This window comes from Mobula hypostoma, chromosome 4 (assembly GCF_963921235.1).
Source record: "Mobula hypostoma chromosome 4, sMobHyp1.1, whole genome shotgun sequence".
Classification (NCBI taxonomy): domain Eukaryota; kingdom Metazoa; phylum Chordata; class Chondrichthyes; order Myliobatiformes; family Myliobatidae; genus Mobula; species Mobula hypostoma.
In genome coordinates this window covers 42,318,016-42,335,595 of record NC_086100.1, presented here as the reverse complement: position 1 = coordinate 42,335,595, position 17,580 = coordinate 42,318,016, and the positions used below count along the sequence as shown (strand labels likewise).

Here is a 17,580-nt window from a genome sequence, read left to right as displayed (position 1 = left end):
CACAGAGACCAGCCAGGGCATCATGGCAATACTCTACCTGTGGTTCTTGTCCACCATCAAGGCAGTCATGTACACAAGTAAAGAATGCTCCACTGCTCCACCAGAGTCCTGACTTATGCCTTGAAAATGTTGCAAGGAATTGGGTGACCTGGAGTACTTATCACAATAAGAGTATGATATTAAACATCAAAAGTGCGGGGTCAAATAGAGGACGAAGATGTAATGGGCGCACACAGAAATGTACTGTAGATGCATTGTATACTCAGGCCTGTAACCAGAGGTCATGTAAATCACAACCACAGTCCTCAGAAAAGTAAAGACCTGCAGTTAAAAGAGTCAGTGAAGGCCAACCAATATTCTTTTTCCTCCACCTACTGTCATAAATAAGCACAAGACATAATTAGAAATATCCAGACAAGTACCCCAGGGAGAGAAGGAAAGATTAATGAAATAATGATGTTAATTTAACATCCAGAACTAAAGACAACAGCCTGAAAAAAACAGATGTGATCATTGGTAAGAGAGAACAGAAGACTTGCTTAAGAAATTAATGCTCATAAGGATAGACTGAACTATTTTTTTAGTATTGGCATGAGCAGCAGCTATAGATGTGATTTAGTATGGAAACAATGGCCTTTGAGATTGACGATAGTGTTCAAGGAGTCTAGAGAGCTTGTCAATGAAAGAGTATTTAACTCTTTCTGCTTATTCATTGATGTTCGTAAGCAAATTTCAAAGTTATAAAGTGTATGTTATCACTCAGCACCGAGGGTAGTAAGATACTGGTGTAACACTGTTGGCCTTTGTTTCTGAACAGACCCTTATTGATCTTTATGTGAGCAATAAAACATCCTCCCTTTACTAATAAGATGGAAAATTGAATCATTGTGATACCTCTCACATCTCAAAGTAACAGCTGACAAAAGGTAAAAGGTTACATGCAGAATATTCAGACTCTGATCTGTTCTGCTAACCTCACATTTATGCAGCTGTGCAGTTAAGTTTCCGAATAATGTGTCACTCACTTCCCACCACCTCCACAGGGTTTTGGTACGTTGATAGCAAAGAATACAGCATTTGGGAATGTCAAAGAGGAGATAATTAAACTCTATTGCTTTGTACCTGTTGGCATAAATGCTACTTGCCATGTTATATCTTAAAGCCAACCTCGTCTTGCTCCAAGTAGTCATGGACTGCTTCGTTATATGAGAAGATGCGTGTGGAACTAGACAATCATCAGTGAACAACTTCTGAATTGATAATAAACTGGGAAAGTTCCAGAAGAAACCACAGTAGAGGCTAAGGTCTTGGGTGCTGCCTTTAGGAATTTTTGCAGGAGACTGTAATGTTCAGCCTCCAATAACAACATTCGCTTTGATTCTGAATTTGACTCCAACCACTGGACTGCTTTGGCTTTCATCTTATCAGCGTTCCTCGGTGCCACAACCTGTCAGCTGTTGCCTATATATCAAGGACAATTTATCTCATCCCACCTCCAGAATCTAACTGTTTACATGTTTGTACTAAAGTTGTAGCGAGGTCTGGAGCCAAGAGGTGCTGGCACAAACCCAAACTGACAATCAGTAATGAGGTTATTGGTGAGTTAAGTGCTGCTTGACAGCGTTACTGACAGCACCTTCCCTTGCAGCTGATGAACAGAGTTGATTGATGAGGAGTTAATTAAGAAGATTGTATCTGTCCTTTTTTGTTGAGAACAGAACATACCTCGGTAATTTTCTGCATTGCTCATATTTCTCATTGTAGCTGATCAAGCATAGATTGGTTAGAGGCATAGCTTATTCAAGATTCAAGATTCAAAGTACATTTATTGTCAAAGAATGTATAAGTTCTACAACATTGAGATTTGTCTGCTTCCGGGCGGCCGCAAAGCAAGAAACCCGAAAGATCCTAATTTTAAAAAAAGACCAACCCCCAGTGCATAGAAAAAGAGAAAAAAAGCACAAATCATGCAAACAATAGAAGCAACAACAACAGCATTCCAAACCAAACTGAATCCTTAGATCTAAATCCCTGGAGCAGGCCCAAAAGCTCGGTATGTTCTGAGGAACATATCTTCAGCAGTTTAGCTGGGGTATTTTCAGGGCTCTTAGTCTTTACTTAGTGAACTTTGTGTTTGATAATATTATATGGAATGATTCCATTTAGGCGAATTACATGGGGTGATTATCCTTGACATCCAAGTAGCAGCTGCTGGATTGTAGACCACTGCTAAAATGGAAGTCAGTGGGAATCAGAGCCCAAACTTTCCAGTTATTAGTGCCAAATACAAAACAAACACAATTGTTGTTAATGCAATCTCAGTTTCCCTGGAAGATCACTGCTAAAATTGCTCAGGGCAGTGTTCAAGACCTAAGCCTCTTCCATAGCTTCTTCCAGAACTTTCCGGCTCATTATAAGCTGGAAGTTGTTCTTTTAAACATTTCTTCATGTAAAGAAGTAGTTCATGACTATTTTGAACAAGAATTAATGACATTTAGGCCTGAGATGATACTTTGCAAGACTTCATGCTGAAGATTGTCTGAAAATAACTGTGGAATATTTCAGCTATATATTTACAGGTTGACCTGTGCCAAATCTGGAGATAGACATTCTCAGAGCCTTCTTTACTTCTGTCAGTTTAAATATTTGCCACCTGTCATGACAGTTAGATTTCAATGTGTTTTTTGAGAGATTTCATAGTTCTCTCTATAACTTCCTGCTTCTGCAGGCGCAATGCCTTCACTCGGTCGGCATTTTGTAACCTGCTCGATGCTGCTGAAGACACATGCTCTTCTAGAATATTTACTGAGACCTATAACATGATGTATTATCTTCCAGGTGAATATGAGATACTCTAGTTGAATCAGAATCAGAATCAGGTTTATTACTGGCATATGTAATGAAGTTTGTTGTTTTGCGGCAATACATTGCAATACGTAATAATAAAAATACTAGTAATTACAATAAGATATATATTTTTTTAAAGTTTAATTAAATAAGTAGTTCAAAAAGAGACTTAAAATATTGAGGTAGCATTCATGGGTTCATTGTCCATTCAGAAATTTGATGGCAGAGGGGAAGAAGTTCCTAAAATGTTGAGTGTCTGTCTTCAGGCTCCTGTACCTCCTCCTTGATGATAGCAAGGAGAAAAGGGCATGTCCTGGGTGATGGGGGTCCTTAATGTTGGATGCTGCCTTTTTGAGGCAACTGCTTTTGAAGATTTCCTGGATGATGTTGAGGCTAGTGCTCATGATGTAGTTGACTGAGTTTGTAACTTTCTGCAGCTCATTCAGATCCTGTGCTGTGGCCCCTCCATACCAGACGGTGATGCAGTTAGAATAATCTCCACAGTACATCTGTAGAAATTTGTGACTGTCTTTGGTATCATACCAAGTTTCCTCAAACTCCTAATGAAATATGGCCATTGTCATGTCTTCTTTGTAATTGCATCACCATATTTGGCCCAGGATAGATCTTCAGAGATGTTGACACTGAAGAAGTTGAAATTGCTCACCCCTTCCACTGCTGATCCCTTTATGAAGATTGGTGTGTATTCCCTTAACTTCTTCTTTCTGAAATCCATTATCAATTCATTGGTCTTCCAGATGTTGAGTGCAAGGGGGTTGTTGTTGCTGCACCGCTCAGCTAGCTGATCTATCACATGCAGTACACCCAAAATGCTGGAGGAACTCAGCAGGGTAGGCAGCATCTATGGGAAAGAGTAAACAATCGACATTTCAGATTGAGACCCTTCAACACGCTGATGGGATAGCCCAACGGTACTTAATGTTCTTAGTAACCAGCAGTGACATGCGATTGTAAAAGAACATAAAGGATGAACAAATATACCTTTGATTGGATCTGGAGTGGCTGCTGCGTTCGAGCGCGCTGCCATCTTGACCAGAACTGGAAAAGATGCTTCATTGCCAAATGATGTTTGATCTGTGTCTAGTCACGCAGTTGTTGGTGTAGAGAGAGTAAAGCTGTAGCTAAGCACACATCCTTGTGATGCACCAGAGTTGATTGTCAACAAGGAAGAGATGTTACTTCTGACCTGCACTGACTGTGGTCTCCTGACGAAGAAGTCAAAGATCCAGTGGCAGAGGGTGGTAGAGGCCCAGGTTTTGGAGTTTGTTGATTAGTACTGAGGGTTTGATGGTGTTGAATGCTGAGCTGTAATCAAGAAGCAGCGGTCTGATGTAGATATCGCTATTGTCCTGGTGATCCAAGGTCAAGTGGAGAGCCAGTGAGATTGTGTCCATGGCTCTGAGCTTCCTTTTCAGGCACTGCCTTGTTGGATACTTTCCCAGTTCTTGCACAAGACCCCATATGTTGTTGGAAGAAGCTGTGGAATCAATTGGGATGGCTGTTAATTGGGCTTTGTTGAGTCTAGTGGTAAGATCAATGCTGGGTGATGTATTCAATATTCTTGTAATTATTCTTTATAATAGTGGTTTCCTGGATCTTGATGGCTTGCTAGGAGAGTTTAAAGTGTAGTTGTGGGTTCTTGTATCCCATATAGGCCAGATAGAATTTCTTCCCTTTAGAGAACCAGATGGGATTTTGCTTCAGTTTGTTTGTTTATGTTTCTAGGTGATTTGCGCTTGTTTAACATTCCAGACAGAATGTCATCATAAGATAGGAATACTATTTAAGGTACTAGACTAGGTTTAGTTACTAGTGGTACTTATACCAGGGAATTGAGTGCCAAAACATCACTTTAACATATTTTTAAGTTTTGCCACTTATTAGAGAAAAAAACATTGAAGCGTTATTAAATTTTGCTTTCTTTTTCATTGTTATAGGCAGAATTAATCAAGCTCACAATTATCACAGAACTCTGTCGTGTACCACTAAATGCTGTCACAGAAGTTGTATCCATGTAACAACAATACATGCACAATGTAATTCACCCACGTGAAACATTTGGGAATTTTCTAAAAGATGATAAGCTCTTTCTTCTTCACATGCAAATAAGTCAAACTGACAATGTACAGTTGTAATCTAATTATAGAAGGAGACTGGAACTGATGTATCATCATAGATCTTCCACTGCATTTCATGTCAAAGCTAATTAGATGATTTAAAATCCAATATAAAAACCCAATATTATTTAGTGCTGCTTAATGATATTTCAGTAGGATTCCTGGAACAGACCTTTGCTCTTGCTGCTTCCTTTGTCTCTTCATCCATCCAATCTAATTCATCTAGTCGATGATCAAATGCATGTTTAATGTCTTCAGCCAGTTGTTGTACCTTATCAGAATAAAAATAACCATGGTTCTATAAGATGAGGGCTTATTTGCATGATAATTCAAAAATATTAATTTAATCTGCTGTTGGAATCTTAATGGAAAATAAAACTTACTTTTATTTTGCTGGAAGATGAAAAGTATTCTTCAACAAAAAGGGCTCCCAGAGCCATACCAAACTGCTTATTGGCTTCGTTTAAGCACATTCTCCCAAGATCAATCTTTTTCTCTGTGCCATCCAACTCTTTAGAGAAGTCATGAATTGCGTCTCTGAATGGCGTGGATAGGTGTTCACTCAGAGTAACTACAATGCGCCACATCATATAATTATGCAGAACCCTGAAAGTACAGATGTATGACCACATATATCAGTGTTATACCCCAATGGATGCCTTCTGTATGTTGCTTACTTATGTTGTTAATATTTTCACATGACAGCCATAATTATCTATTCAGAGTCACATACAAGTGAAATGTACAGATATTTAACATCAGCTACGTTTTTTCAATCCTCCCCCCCCCCCACCTTTTTACTCTGACTTCTCATCTTTTTTTCCAGTCCTAACAAAGGGACTTGTCCCGAAACGTTGATGGTTTATTCCTTTCATTAGATTCTGCCTGGCCTGTTGAGTTCCTCCAGCATTTTGTGCAAGTTGCCTTCTTTCAATTGGGAACTGGATCTTTTAGTGGTTTTTAGTTAACAGGATTGGTACTGTAGGCTTGGATTATTTCTTACACTTCCCTTCCTGTTCTGGGTCTCGGTCTCCATCCCAGGAGACAAATTAACCACTGGTAAAACCTACAGATTTTCACTCTAACCTACACCTCCACAGATTTCCACTCCAACCTACACCTCCTCCCATACTGTCTCCTCTGAGGACACCATCCCCTTCTCTCAGTTCTCTGTCTCTGCCACATCTCTTCTCAAGATGTGATTTTGTGCTCTGGAACTTCTGAAAAGTCACAAAACATGGTTCTACTCCGGTCTAGTTGATGGAGCCCTCATCTGCATTTCCTCCATTTTCCACACATCTATTTTCACAAACCGCTTCCCTCTCTCGACCTCACCACCCACTCTTCCTCGGACAGGAAAGGAATAGAGGTCATTTGGTCATCAGCTGTCTCCCTCTAGCCTCAGCGTACGATCTTTCACCACTTCTGTCAGCTCCAATGGATCCCACCACCAGCCACATCTTCCTCTCTCCCCACTCTTTCTCTTGTTTCTGCAGTAGCCCATCTCCCTGTGAGTCCCTCACCTTCTCATCCCATCCAACCCACTTCTCCCTGTTTCCTGACACTTTTCACTGTAATTGTAGGTGCTGCAACAGTTGTCCCAACAACATCTCTGTCCCAACAACATTCAGATATGAGAAAAGCTCATCCAGATGAGGCAGAGATTCATGTGCACCTCTGTCAATATGATAAATTGTATCTGTCCTCCTCTACATCGGCAAGACCAAATGTAAACCAGGTGAATATTTTGCAGAGCACCTTTACCTTGTCCACAATGGTCACCTTGGGCTTCAGGCTACGTGTCACTTCAACTTCTCTTTCATTCCCACACTGATGTGTTTGTTCTCATCCTTCTCCACAGTCACAGTGAGACTACATGCAAACCTGAAGTCCACAGCCCAATGGTATGAACATTGAATTTTCCAGCTTCAGGTAACCCACTCCTACCAGTCTACCCAGGGCCTCTCTCCCTTTGTCCACCTTTTCCATCCTTCCTCTATTCTCCCTTGCCTAAATATTGCCTGCCCTAATGACAACTGCTCTACATGTGACTGCAAGAAACTGTAGAGAGTTATAAACAGAGCTCAATACATCATAAACCAGCCTGCCCTCCATGGGCTCTCTCTACATTTCTCGCCACTTCAGTAAAGGAGTAACATTCACCCACGGATGTTCTCTTCTCTTCCCTTTTTCATTAGGCAAAAGATACAAAATCCTGAAAGCATGTACTATTACGCTCAGTGACAGCTTCTACCCAGCTGTTACAAGACCACTGAATGGTCCCTAGTTCAATAAGGTGGACTCTTGACCTCACAATCTACCTTGTTATTATCTTGTACCGTATTTAAATACCCAGATGGTACCTTCTCTGTGGCTGTTACACTTTGTTCTGCATTCTGGTATTGTTTTACTTTGTTCTACCTGAATGCACTGGGTAATAATTTGATCTGCATGAACAGCTTTTCACTAATTCTCGGTACATGTGAAATAATAATCCAATTCTGATTCAAATTTCTGTCAGTATCCTGATGATTCCCTCCTTAATCAGCTCCAAATGCTGTATTTTTTTCTCTCTTCTTCTTGACATTCAATTAACACTTATCTGCCTCTGTCTCAAGGTTCAAAGTTCAAAGTCAATTTATTATCAAAGTATGTAAATGTTACTGTATATTACCTTGAGATTCATTTTCTTACAAGCATTTACAGAAAATAAGAAATACAATAGAATTTACAATAAAAACTGTGCATAAGCAAACAAAGGCTGACAAACAACCTACTTGCAAAAGAAAACAAACTGCAAATAAAAGTAATACTGAGAACGTAAATTGTAAAGAGTCCTTGAAAGTGCATCTGTAGATTGCAGAACAGGTTCAGAGCAGTGGTGATTGTAGTTATCTATGGTCGTTCAGGGTCTGATAGTTGCAGGGTTTTCCTGAACCTGGTGGCGTGGGACCTAAGGCTTCTGTACCTCCTACCCAAAGGTAGTAGCGAGAAGAGAGCATGGCCTGGACAGTGGGGATCCTAAACAAAGGATGCTGCTTTCCTGTGGCAGTGCTCCATGTAAGTGTGTTTAATGCTGGGTGGGGATTTGTCTGTGATGGACTGGGTTACGTCCATCACCTTCTGTAGTCCTTTCCATTCCTGGGCATTGGTGTTTCTATACCAGGCTATGATGCAACCAAAGCACCACACACAAATGCTGGAGGAACTCAGCAGGACAGGCAGCATCTATGGAAATGAATAAAGTCAGCATGTCAGGCCGAGACCCTTCCTCAGGACTGAACAAGAAAGGGGGAGATGCCAGAATAAAAGGGTGGCGGCGGGGGGCGGGGGGGATCGAGGCTAGCTGGAAGGTGATAGGTGAAGCCAGGTTGGTGGGAAAGGTAAAGAACTGGAAAAGAAGGATTTTTATAGGAGAGGAGAATGGACCATGGGAGTAATGGAAGGAGGAAGGGACCCAGGGGAAGGTGATAAGCAAATGGGAAGAGATAGGAGGACAGAGTGGAACACAAGAGGGGAAGCGGTGGGAATTTTTTTTACTGGAAGGAGAAATTGATGTTCATGCCATCAGGTTGGAGGCTACCCAGATGGAATACAAGGTGTTGCTCCTCCACCCTGAGGGTGGCCTCATCGTGGCACAAGAGGAGCCATGGGCCGACATGTTGGAACAGGAATGGGAATTGGAATTAAAATGTTCCGCTTTTGGTGGATGGAGTGGAGGTGCTCGGTGAAGCAGTCCCCTACTTAACAATGGGTCTCACCAGTGCAGAGGAGGCCACACTGGGAGCACTGGGCACAATGGATGACCCTAGCAGATACGCAAGTGACTGTTACCTCACCTGGAAGCACTATTTGGGGCCTGAATGGAAGTAAGGGAGGAGCTGTATGAGCAAGTGCAGCACGTAGGCCACTTGCATAGATAAATGCCAGGAGGGAGATTAGTGGGGAGGGACGAATGAGCAAGGGAGTCTCAGAAGGAGTGATCCCTGTGGAAAGCAGAGAAAAGTGTTGGGGTGGGGGGGGGGGAAGTAAAGCTATGTTTAGTGGTATGATGCCTGTGGAAGCTGCAGAGTTTGATGTGTTGGATGTGGAAGGTCATGGGGTGGTAGGTAAGGATAAGAGGAACTCTATCACTGTTAATGCGGCAGGAAGATGGGTGAGAGCGGATGTTCACGAAACAGAGGAGATGCAGGTGAGGGCAGCATCAATAGTGTGGAAAGGAAATTGCATTCTTCAAAGAAGGAGGATATCTCTGATGTACTGGAAAGGAAAGCCTCGGCTTGGGAACAGATGTGGTGGAGGCAAAGGGACTGAGAAAAGGGAATTGCATTTTTACAGGAGATAGGGTGGGAAAAGTTTGGTCAAGATAACCATGGAAAGTGGTAGGTTTACAAAAGATGGCAGTTGGTAGTTAGCAACCAGTTAGGATATTCTGCACTGTGCATCTATTGAAGTTTGTCGAAGTTTGTGATGCCATACCAAATCTGAACAGACTTTTGAGAAAGTGGAGGCAGTGTCATGCCTTCCTTGTGATGAAACTTAAGTGCTGGTCCCAGGATAGGATCAGAATCAGAATCAGGTTTATTATCACCGGCATGTGACGTGAAATTTGTTAATTTAGCAGCAGCAGTGCAATGCAATACATAATATAGAAGAAAAAAATGAAATAAAAATAATAAAATAATAAATAAATAAGTAAATCAATTATAGTATACATATATTGAATAGGTTAAAAATCATGCAGGGAAAAACAGAAATCAGTTCCTCTGATATGCTGACAAGAAATGTACAGTTACTGACGCTCTCCATTTCTGTTCCCCTAATGAGGACTGGCTTATGGACTCCAGATTCTTCTTCATACGGTCAATTTTCCATCCTTCTCTTCAACCACATTCCTCCACTTGTCGACATACCACCCACACTGCCCATCCCATTCCACCTATCACCTTCTGGCCTCTGGCTCACCTCCTCTCTACTAGCTGGTTTCCCACTCCAATCCCAGTCCTGACACAGGGCCTCAACACAAAATGCTAACAATCCCCTTTACCTCTACAGAAGCTGCTTGGCCTGCTGCATTCTTCCAGCAGCTTATGGTTTTTGCGAATGGATTTGTAAATTTGGCACTTCATAATTCTGCAAAACTCTAGAGTGGCTTATTGTGTTTTCTCTGTAAAGATTAATACAACTAGTATCAATGTCTCTGAATTATCCTGGGAATAAATTGGCTTCCACCCTTGTAGCTGCAGCTGATTGTCAGAGTTCACCAAAATCCTTTTCATGGATATGCAAGAGAAGATCTCCCACTGAGAAATCTATGCCTCTAGCAGAGGAGCTCAGAAGGGAAAATCAGTGTGAAACAAGTAAACCCAGTAATTATAATTTCCCTGACTTTCAAAGAGAGATCTTGGCAGTCTGAGAGGACTTAACAGGCTGATTTTCCTCCTCCTCTTCCTTTATGACTCTACAACAAGCATGCAAACCCACTGCCTTCTTTTTAATGTAACAATTCATATTAGTGCCTAAATCTAGTCTTCTGGTTCACCTTTCAATTCAGAAAACAGATTTTGGAACTAATCTATTGCCCCATCAAAGAAAGTCTTAATCTATCAAAACTAACATTTTTTACTTTGAAGCATAAATATTCCGTTGGCAATGAAATGGTTAAATTGGGTCAAACTGTGAGTTAACGTCAGCATTACCAGTGCAACGATTGAATCAATTCAGAGTGAATTTGTAATAAGTTTAAATCACTTGTGTATTCAGAGGTTCTGTTTGAGTGTAAACACTTGGAATTATCATTGATGGCCTGTCATGAAGAGTGAAAAACAAATACAACGCCTCACTGTAGGCTCGCATAATAGAAACTGTATACCTACTGAAATATCAAGCCTTTGTAAATAAACATTATCATTTTTATGAGTTTTATTATTATCATTTTTATATTAAATTAACTCCAGTGTCCGTGGCCCTCTCATATTTACCATTTGTTAAATTCACTTTGTTCACTTCTTCCTATCACATAGCTACTGTCCTTTACGTTTGACTGTAGAAGCAGACGGCACAGCGTTGTGCACTGACTCTAATGGGAATCATGCCAAAAGCACAGGCAGCTGACACGGATCCTCATCAGTTTCTTCTCGGCAGGGACGGTCTGAGATAATGGTCATTATGGAAACTGATGAAATTAATCCGAGAAAAGAACCGCAGGGAGATTCACCCATAAATTCATACTGAAAATGCATGAGATAATTATTATGAGTCAGAATGCTCCGTTACACAGTATTTTTAAAAGAAAATCCTTCTGCTATCAGCCAGTGGAATTGGAGGTGGGTGAAAATCCAGAAATATTGAATTCCTGTAAAACATGTTAATTTCTGGTACACCAGAGCAACGTTTATGGCCGAGTATAAAAATGTTTCTGGAGAGAATAATTTACTTGAATATGCTAATGCGGTCATGTGCCTCACAAATTCCTCAGCTCAGGAGCTGCATGCTGAATTTTACCAAATTTCAGGAAAACCCTGCAATTAAAGTGAGGCAGAAATGACCAGCTCAGTCTTTACCTGTGTTTTATTGATGCGATTGGCCACTGTTTGAAATAAAACAAGCCTCCATGTGCTGTGATCTTGCCAGTAATGTCATCAAAGACCCTATGATCTGTTGTATCTACAATACAACCATTTTGATCCTCCAGTAATCCCTGTATTCCAAATGATACCATATTTTAAAAGTAGATAAAGATCAGCTTTATTTGTCATATGTACTTTGAAACATGTGCCATTTGCGTCAACGACCAAAATAATCTGAGGATGTGCTGTGGGCAGCCCACAAGTGTCTACATGGTTCCGGTGGCAACATAGCATGCCATCAACTTACCAACCCGTACGTGTTTGGAATGCAGGAGGAAACTGTAGAACCAAAAGGAAACCCATGTGGTCACAAGAAGAATGTAAAACTCCTTTCAGACAAAGGCAGGTATTGAACCTGGGCAAGCACGAGGAAATCTGCAGATGCTGGAACTTCAAGCAACACACATAAAAGTTGCTGGTGAATGCAGCAGGCCAGGCAGCATCTCTAGGAAGAGGTACAGTTGACGTTTTGGGCCGAGACCCTTCTTTCAAATCTTACTAGCTCTTCTTTCAGTTAGTCCTGACAAAGGGTCTTGGCCCAAAACGTCGACTGTACCTCTTCCTAGAGATGCTGCCTGGCCCGCTGCGTTCACCAGCAACTTTTATGTATATCGAACCTGGGTGCTGGTCCTGTAATACCTTTATGCTAACTGCTGGGCTACCATGCTGCCTTTCCCCTGTCTTTTTTTAACACCCAGGTACATTGGGAATATTGCCTCCTTCCCTTTCAACTTTCCAGGATGACAAACAGTTACACCAAAAGTTCAAATGAAAGGTCATTAACCTGAAATGTTGAGTCTGTTCCTTTCCTCATAATATTACTTAATCTGCTGAGTATTTCCAACAGAATTTCTAATCACAGTCTCTACTTGGACTACTGTATTCATTCTGGCCACTTTATTACAGGAAGGATGTGGATACTATAGAGAGAGTGCAGAGGAGATTTACAAGGATGTTGCCTGGAATGGAGGGTGTACCTTATGAGAAAAGGTTGAATGAACTTGGTCTTTTCTCCTTGGAGCAACAGAGGAAGAGAGGTGACCTGATAGAGGTGTATAAGATGATGAGAGGCATTGATAATGTGGATAGCCAGAGGCTTTTTCCCAGAGCCAAAGTGGCTAACATGAGGGGGCATAGTTTTAAGGTGCTTGAAAGTAGGTACAAGGGGGATGTCAGAGGTACGTTTTTCACACAGAGTGGTGAGTGCGTGGAATGCACTGCCAGCGAAGGTGGCAGAGGTGGATACAATAGGGTCTTTTAAAAGACTCTTAGATAGGTACATAGAGCTTGGAAAAACCGGGGGCTATGCAGTAGGGTATTTCTAAGCTATTTCTGGAGTGTTACATGGTTGGCACAACATTGTGAGCTGAAGGGCCAGTGATGTGCTGTAGATTTCTGGTTCTACTTTATCTTCATATGCATGTTTGCAGGAAGTTAGCATGTGACTAGTTAACTGAAGGCAGTGCCGGGAACCTCAGGTGTCCCTTTCCAGTGAGGTGCTCTATATAAAGGTAGGTGGCATATTTGTTTTACGTGCAGTTCTGACCTTGACCTTCCTATGACTTACTTTATTGATTCCTTCCCAACCCCATTCTGCCATGTTTTTGCCCCAGTTATGCTCTGGCCAGCATCTCTGCAAGTTTCAGGAAAACTTTCTTTCACCTCTCTGCTGGAGTAAACACATATCAGCTAAATGTGGAACTTTTAGATACTGTCTGCAGTCTAACCTTCTGTAATTTAATCTTCAGAAATCAGTCATCTGAAAATTTCAAGTATTTACAAGACATTTTTTTTCTGGTTTTGGTGTGCAGTTATAAAGACATTTGTATTAGGTTTCCAGGTACCACTTAATGATTTTTTTGGTTCTAGAAATTCTATGTCTGAATTATCATTTCTTAAGATATTTAATGTTCCTCACTTATTAAATAATAAAATGTAATTTTAATTTGTGTTTATAAGTTCATGATAACTCAGCTTCTGCCTTAAAACCTTGTGTGATCTAATCTCTACTCCATGTTGTGTAAAATCTTTAAATATAGTTTACTTCTTACGTTGCTCTCTGTGAGAGTTCTCAAAAGATTGTCCACTCAGTCTGCTGAAGAACATGTAACTGAATTCACCAGAGCACTGGGAAAGGTAAAATTCATGTTACGTTCACTTCGCTGCTGACAACAAATTCTAGACAATAGAATTTAAAGACATCCCTATCTTAACACCAAGTATTGTTGGTGTTTAAATTAATATAGACGGTTATGGGTAAATTGATTGATTTTTGTGATGTGGACACTTTGCTAAGTGTGTGTTAAAATCTGAATCTGGCCCAGTTGACTTGGAGTATCTGGGCCATGATATTTTAGCCATTTTAGATCTACCTTGTTTTGGGCACTGTTTTTCCTATTTAAGCATTTTGTTGCCTTTTCATTCTCTTTTCCACATTTCCTGTGTTGGCCATGATGCTAATTTGAACTGCACATCGACTAAATCCTCGCGTTCATGTGTCTGTCAAGTGCCTTTTTTTAAATATTGTTATTACATCTCAACTTGCATTCTATTTGAATGCACATTCTAAAGATAGAATTTAGATTTAGATTTAGATTATGAGGACATGCAGTCCTCTTTTATTGTCATTTAGTAAAGTATGCATTAAGAAATGATACAATGTTCCTCCATTGTGATATCACAGAAACAGAAGACAGACCAAGACTGAAAAACTGACAAAAACCACATAATTATGACATATAGTTACAACGGTGCAAGCAATACCATAATTTGATAGAAGAACAGACCATGGGCATGGTAAAAAAAAGTCTCAAAGTCTTTCGAAAGTCCCATCATCTCACGCAGATGGTAGAAGGAAGAAAAAAAACTCTTCCTGCCATGAGCTTCCAGCGCCGCAAATTTGCCAATGCAACATCCTGGAAGCACCCGACCACAGTCCGACTCTCAGTCCGTCCAAAAACTTCGAGCCTCCGACCAGCCCTCCAACACCAAGCGCCATCTCTGCCAAGCGCTTTGACCCCAGCTCCGGCCACCAGCAACAGGCAAAGCCGAGGATTTGGGGCCTTCCCCTCCGGAGATTCTTGATCGCACAGTAGCAGCGGCAGCGAACCGGGCATTTCAGAAGTTTCTCCAGATGTTCCTCCGTGCTTCTCACGTCCACCTCCATCAAATCAGGATTGTGCATGGCCCCTATTTAACAAGTATGATATAATTTCACCGGAGAGGCCGCGCGAACTGCGTCGCACCACCATCTTCTCCTCCCTCCTATGTCAACAGGATCGGATGAGATATACCCCAGGCGACTATGGGAAGCAAGGGAGGAGATTGCTGAGCCTCTTGCGATGGTCTTTGCATCATTAATAGGGATGGGAGAAGTACTGGAGGATTGGAGGTTTGCAAATGTCATTCCCTTGTTCAAGAAAGGGAGGAGAGGTTACCCAAGAAATTATAGACCTGTGAGTCTGACTTCAGTGGTGAGCAAGTTGTTGGAGAAGATCCTGAGAGGCAGGATTTATGAGCATTTGGAGAGACATAATCTGATTAGGGATAGTCAGAATGACTTTGTCAAGGGCAGGTCGTGCCTTACGAGCCTGATTGAATTCTTTGAGGATGTAACAAAACACTAGAGCTGTGGAGGTAGTGTATATGGATTTCAATAAGGCATTTGATAAGGTTCCCCATGCAAAGCTTATTGAGAAAGTAAGGAGGCATGGGATCCAAGGGGAAATTGCTTTGTGGATCCAGAACTGGCTTGCCTACAGAAGGCAAAGGGTGGCTGTAGATGGTTCATATTCTGCACGGAGATTGGTGACCAGTGGTGTTCCGCAGGGATCTGTTCTGGGACCCCTCCTCTTTGTGATTTTTATAAATGACCTGGATGAGGAAGTAGAAGGGTGGGTTAGTAAGTTTGCTGATGACACAAAGGTTGGGGGTGTTGTGGATAGTCTAGAGGGTTGTCAGAGGTTACAGTAGGACTTCGATAGGATGCAGAACTGGGCTGAGAAGTGGCAGCTGGACTTCAACCCAGATAAGTGTGAAGTGGTTTATTTTGGTGGGTCCAATTTGAAGACAGAATATAATAAGACTCTTGGCAGTGTGGAGGAGCTGAGAGATCTTGGGGTCCGTGTTCATAGGACGCTCAAAACTGCTGTGCAGGTTGAATATGTGGTTAAGAGAGCATATGGTGTGTTGGCAAACGACAACCGTGGGATTGAGTTCAAGAGCTGTGAGGTAATGTTACAGCTATATAAGACCTTGGTCAGACCCCACTTGGAGTACTGTGTTCAGTTATGGTCACCTCACTACAGGAAGGATGTGGATACTATAGAGAGAGTGTAGAGGATATTTACAAGGATGTTGCCTGAATTGGAAGGTGTACCTTATGAGAATAGGTTGAGTGGACTTGGCCTTTTCTCCTTGGAGCGACGGAGGATGAGAGGTGACCTGACAGAGGTGTATAAGATGATGAGGGGCACTCATCATGTGGATAGCCAGAGGCTTTTTCCCAGGGTTGAAATGCCTAACATGAGGGGGCATAGTTTTAAGATGCTTGAAAATAGGTACCGAGGGGATGTCAGAGCTAAGTTTTTCACACAGAGTGGTGGGTGCATGGAATGCACTGCCGACGGCGGTGGTGGAGGCGGATACAACAAGGTCTTTCAGGAGCCTCTTTGATAGGTACATGGAGCTTAGAAAAATAGAGGGCTATGCATTGGGGAAATTCTAGACAGTCTCTAGAATAGGTTACATGGTCGGCACAATATTGTGGGCCGAAGGGCCTGTAACGTACTGTGGACTTCTATGTTCTATGTTCCATTATTATCCAAGTTGCAGTAAGCTGATTTTTGCTGAGTGCTTTCTTCTTTGGCTGTATTTCCATTGAATTATAGGCCATGGCCAATACCAGTCTCACATTGCCAATATAAACTTGATGGATCTACAGAGATAACCCTCGGGAAATACAGAATTAGAAACGGCTGCAAGGGAGTTGTTGCTAAGATTCAAAAGGTGGGTCCTGTTTCAACAGAATTGCGATGTCATTTGCAATTTCAGCGTCTGCAATCTGTGTACTGAAATTCTGGATAATAATTTTGGGAGGGAACACAAAGCTGGATTTTAAATAAATGATGTCACTTTATAAAATAAATTCCAGTTGTAATTTTAAGAAGGGACAGGAGCTGGTAACTTGACCAGCCTTTGGTGGCTCCTGAAAATTTGCAGGAGGATACAATGGAGCCATAGCAAAGGGTTCATTGTGAACCAAGAAAAGAGTACACTGTTAAACATTTCATACCATCATGCCCAATGTCATAATAAAAACAAAAATATAATTTGCTCAAATTATTTGTTTTTACAAACCAGTTATGAAATGATGGCAGTGAGCTCAGTCACAAATAATAGGCTCGGACGAACCAAGCTGGCCAGCTTCATATCACAATAGCACCACAGTAGATACATTTCTTAATGTCAGAGGAATCAAGGCTTATAGGAAAATGGGGGTACAGGATTCTGAAAAGCATGGTCATGTTATCACCTTCACTATGTAACATAGCATCGTGTTACTTGTCTGTGGCTCTGGTCAATTGCTGACTTTACATGGGATGTGAAATGCAAGGATTCAGCAAAATGACATCTATGGATTAGAGTGAAAACACATTGGGTGTTATTCTTGCTTTGCACAAACTCCAACCTACGAAAGGAGGAAGGAAATATAGAACGTACTTGTTCATTTATTTATTGAGAAAAGTGATCCAGTATTGCATGTATTTTTTGGAAAAAGTATGTGAACCTCCTGGGTAATGCCCTCTACAAAAGCTATTTGGAGTCAGGTGTTGCAACCAATGAGATAAAATTGGAAGTGGGGGTTGTAGAGCTGCTCTGTTCTATAAAAAAGGCACACAAAGTCAGGTTATTGACAGAGCCTGGTCTTCTAAAGAAAGACCTGTTTATGTGCACTATGCCTCAAT

General features: G+C 41.4%; 1 protein-coding gene across 1 annotated transcript in view; it reads right to left on the bottom strand.

The window, feature by feature from the left end:
• LOC134344771 (endothelin-converting enzyme-like 1) overlaps positions 1-17,580 on the bottom strand; it is a 112,940-nt gene that overhangs the window by 32,290 nt on the left and 63,070 nt on the right. The window contains exons 6-7 of the mRNA XM_063044859.1: positions 5,369-5,591; positions 5,158-5,256 (exon numbers count right to left, since the gene is read on the bottom strand). Of these exons, the coding sequence (XP_062900929.1) occupies positions 5,158-5,256; positions 5,369-5,591 (322 nt within the window). The remainder of the gene's footprint in view (positions 1-5,157; positions 5,257-5,368; positions 5,592-17,580) is intronic.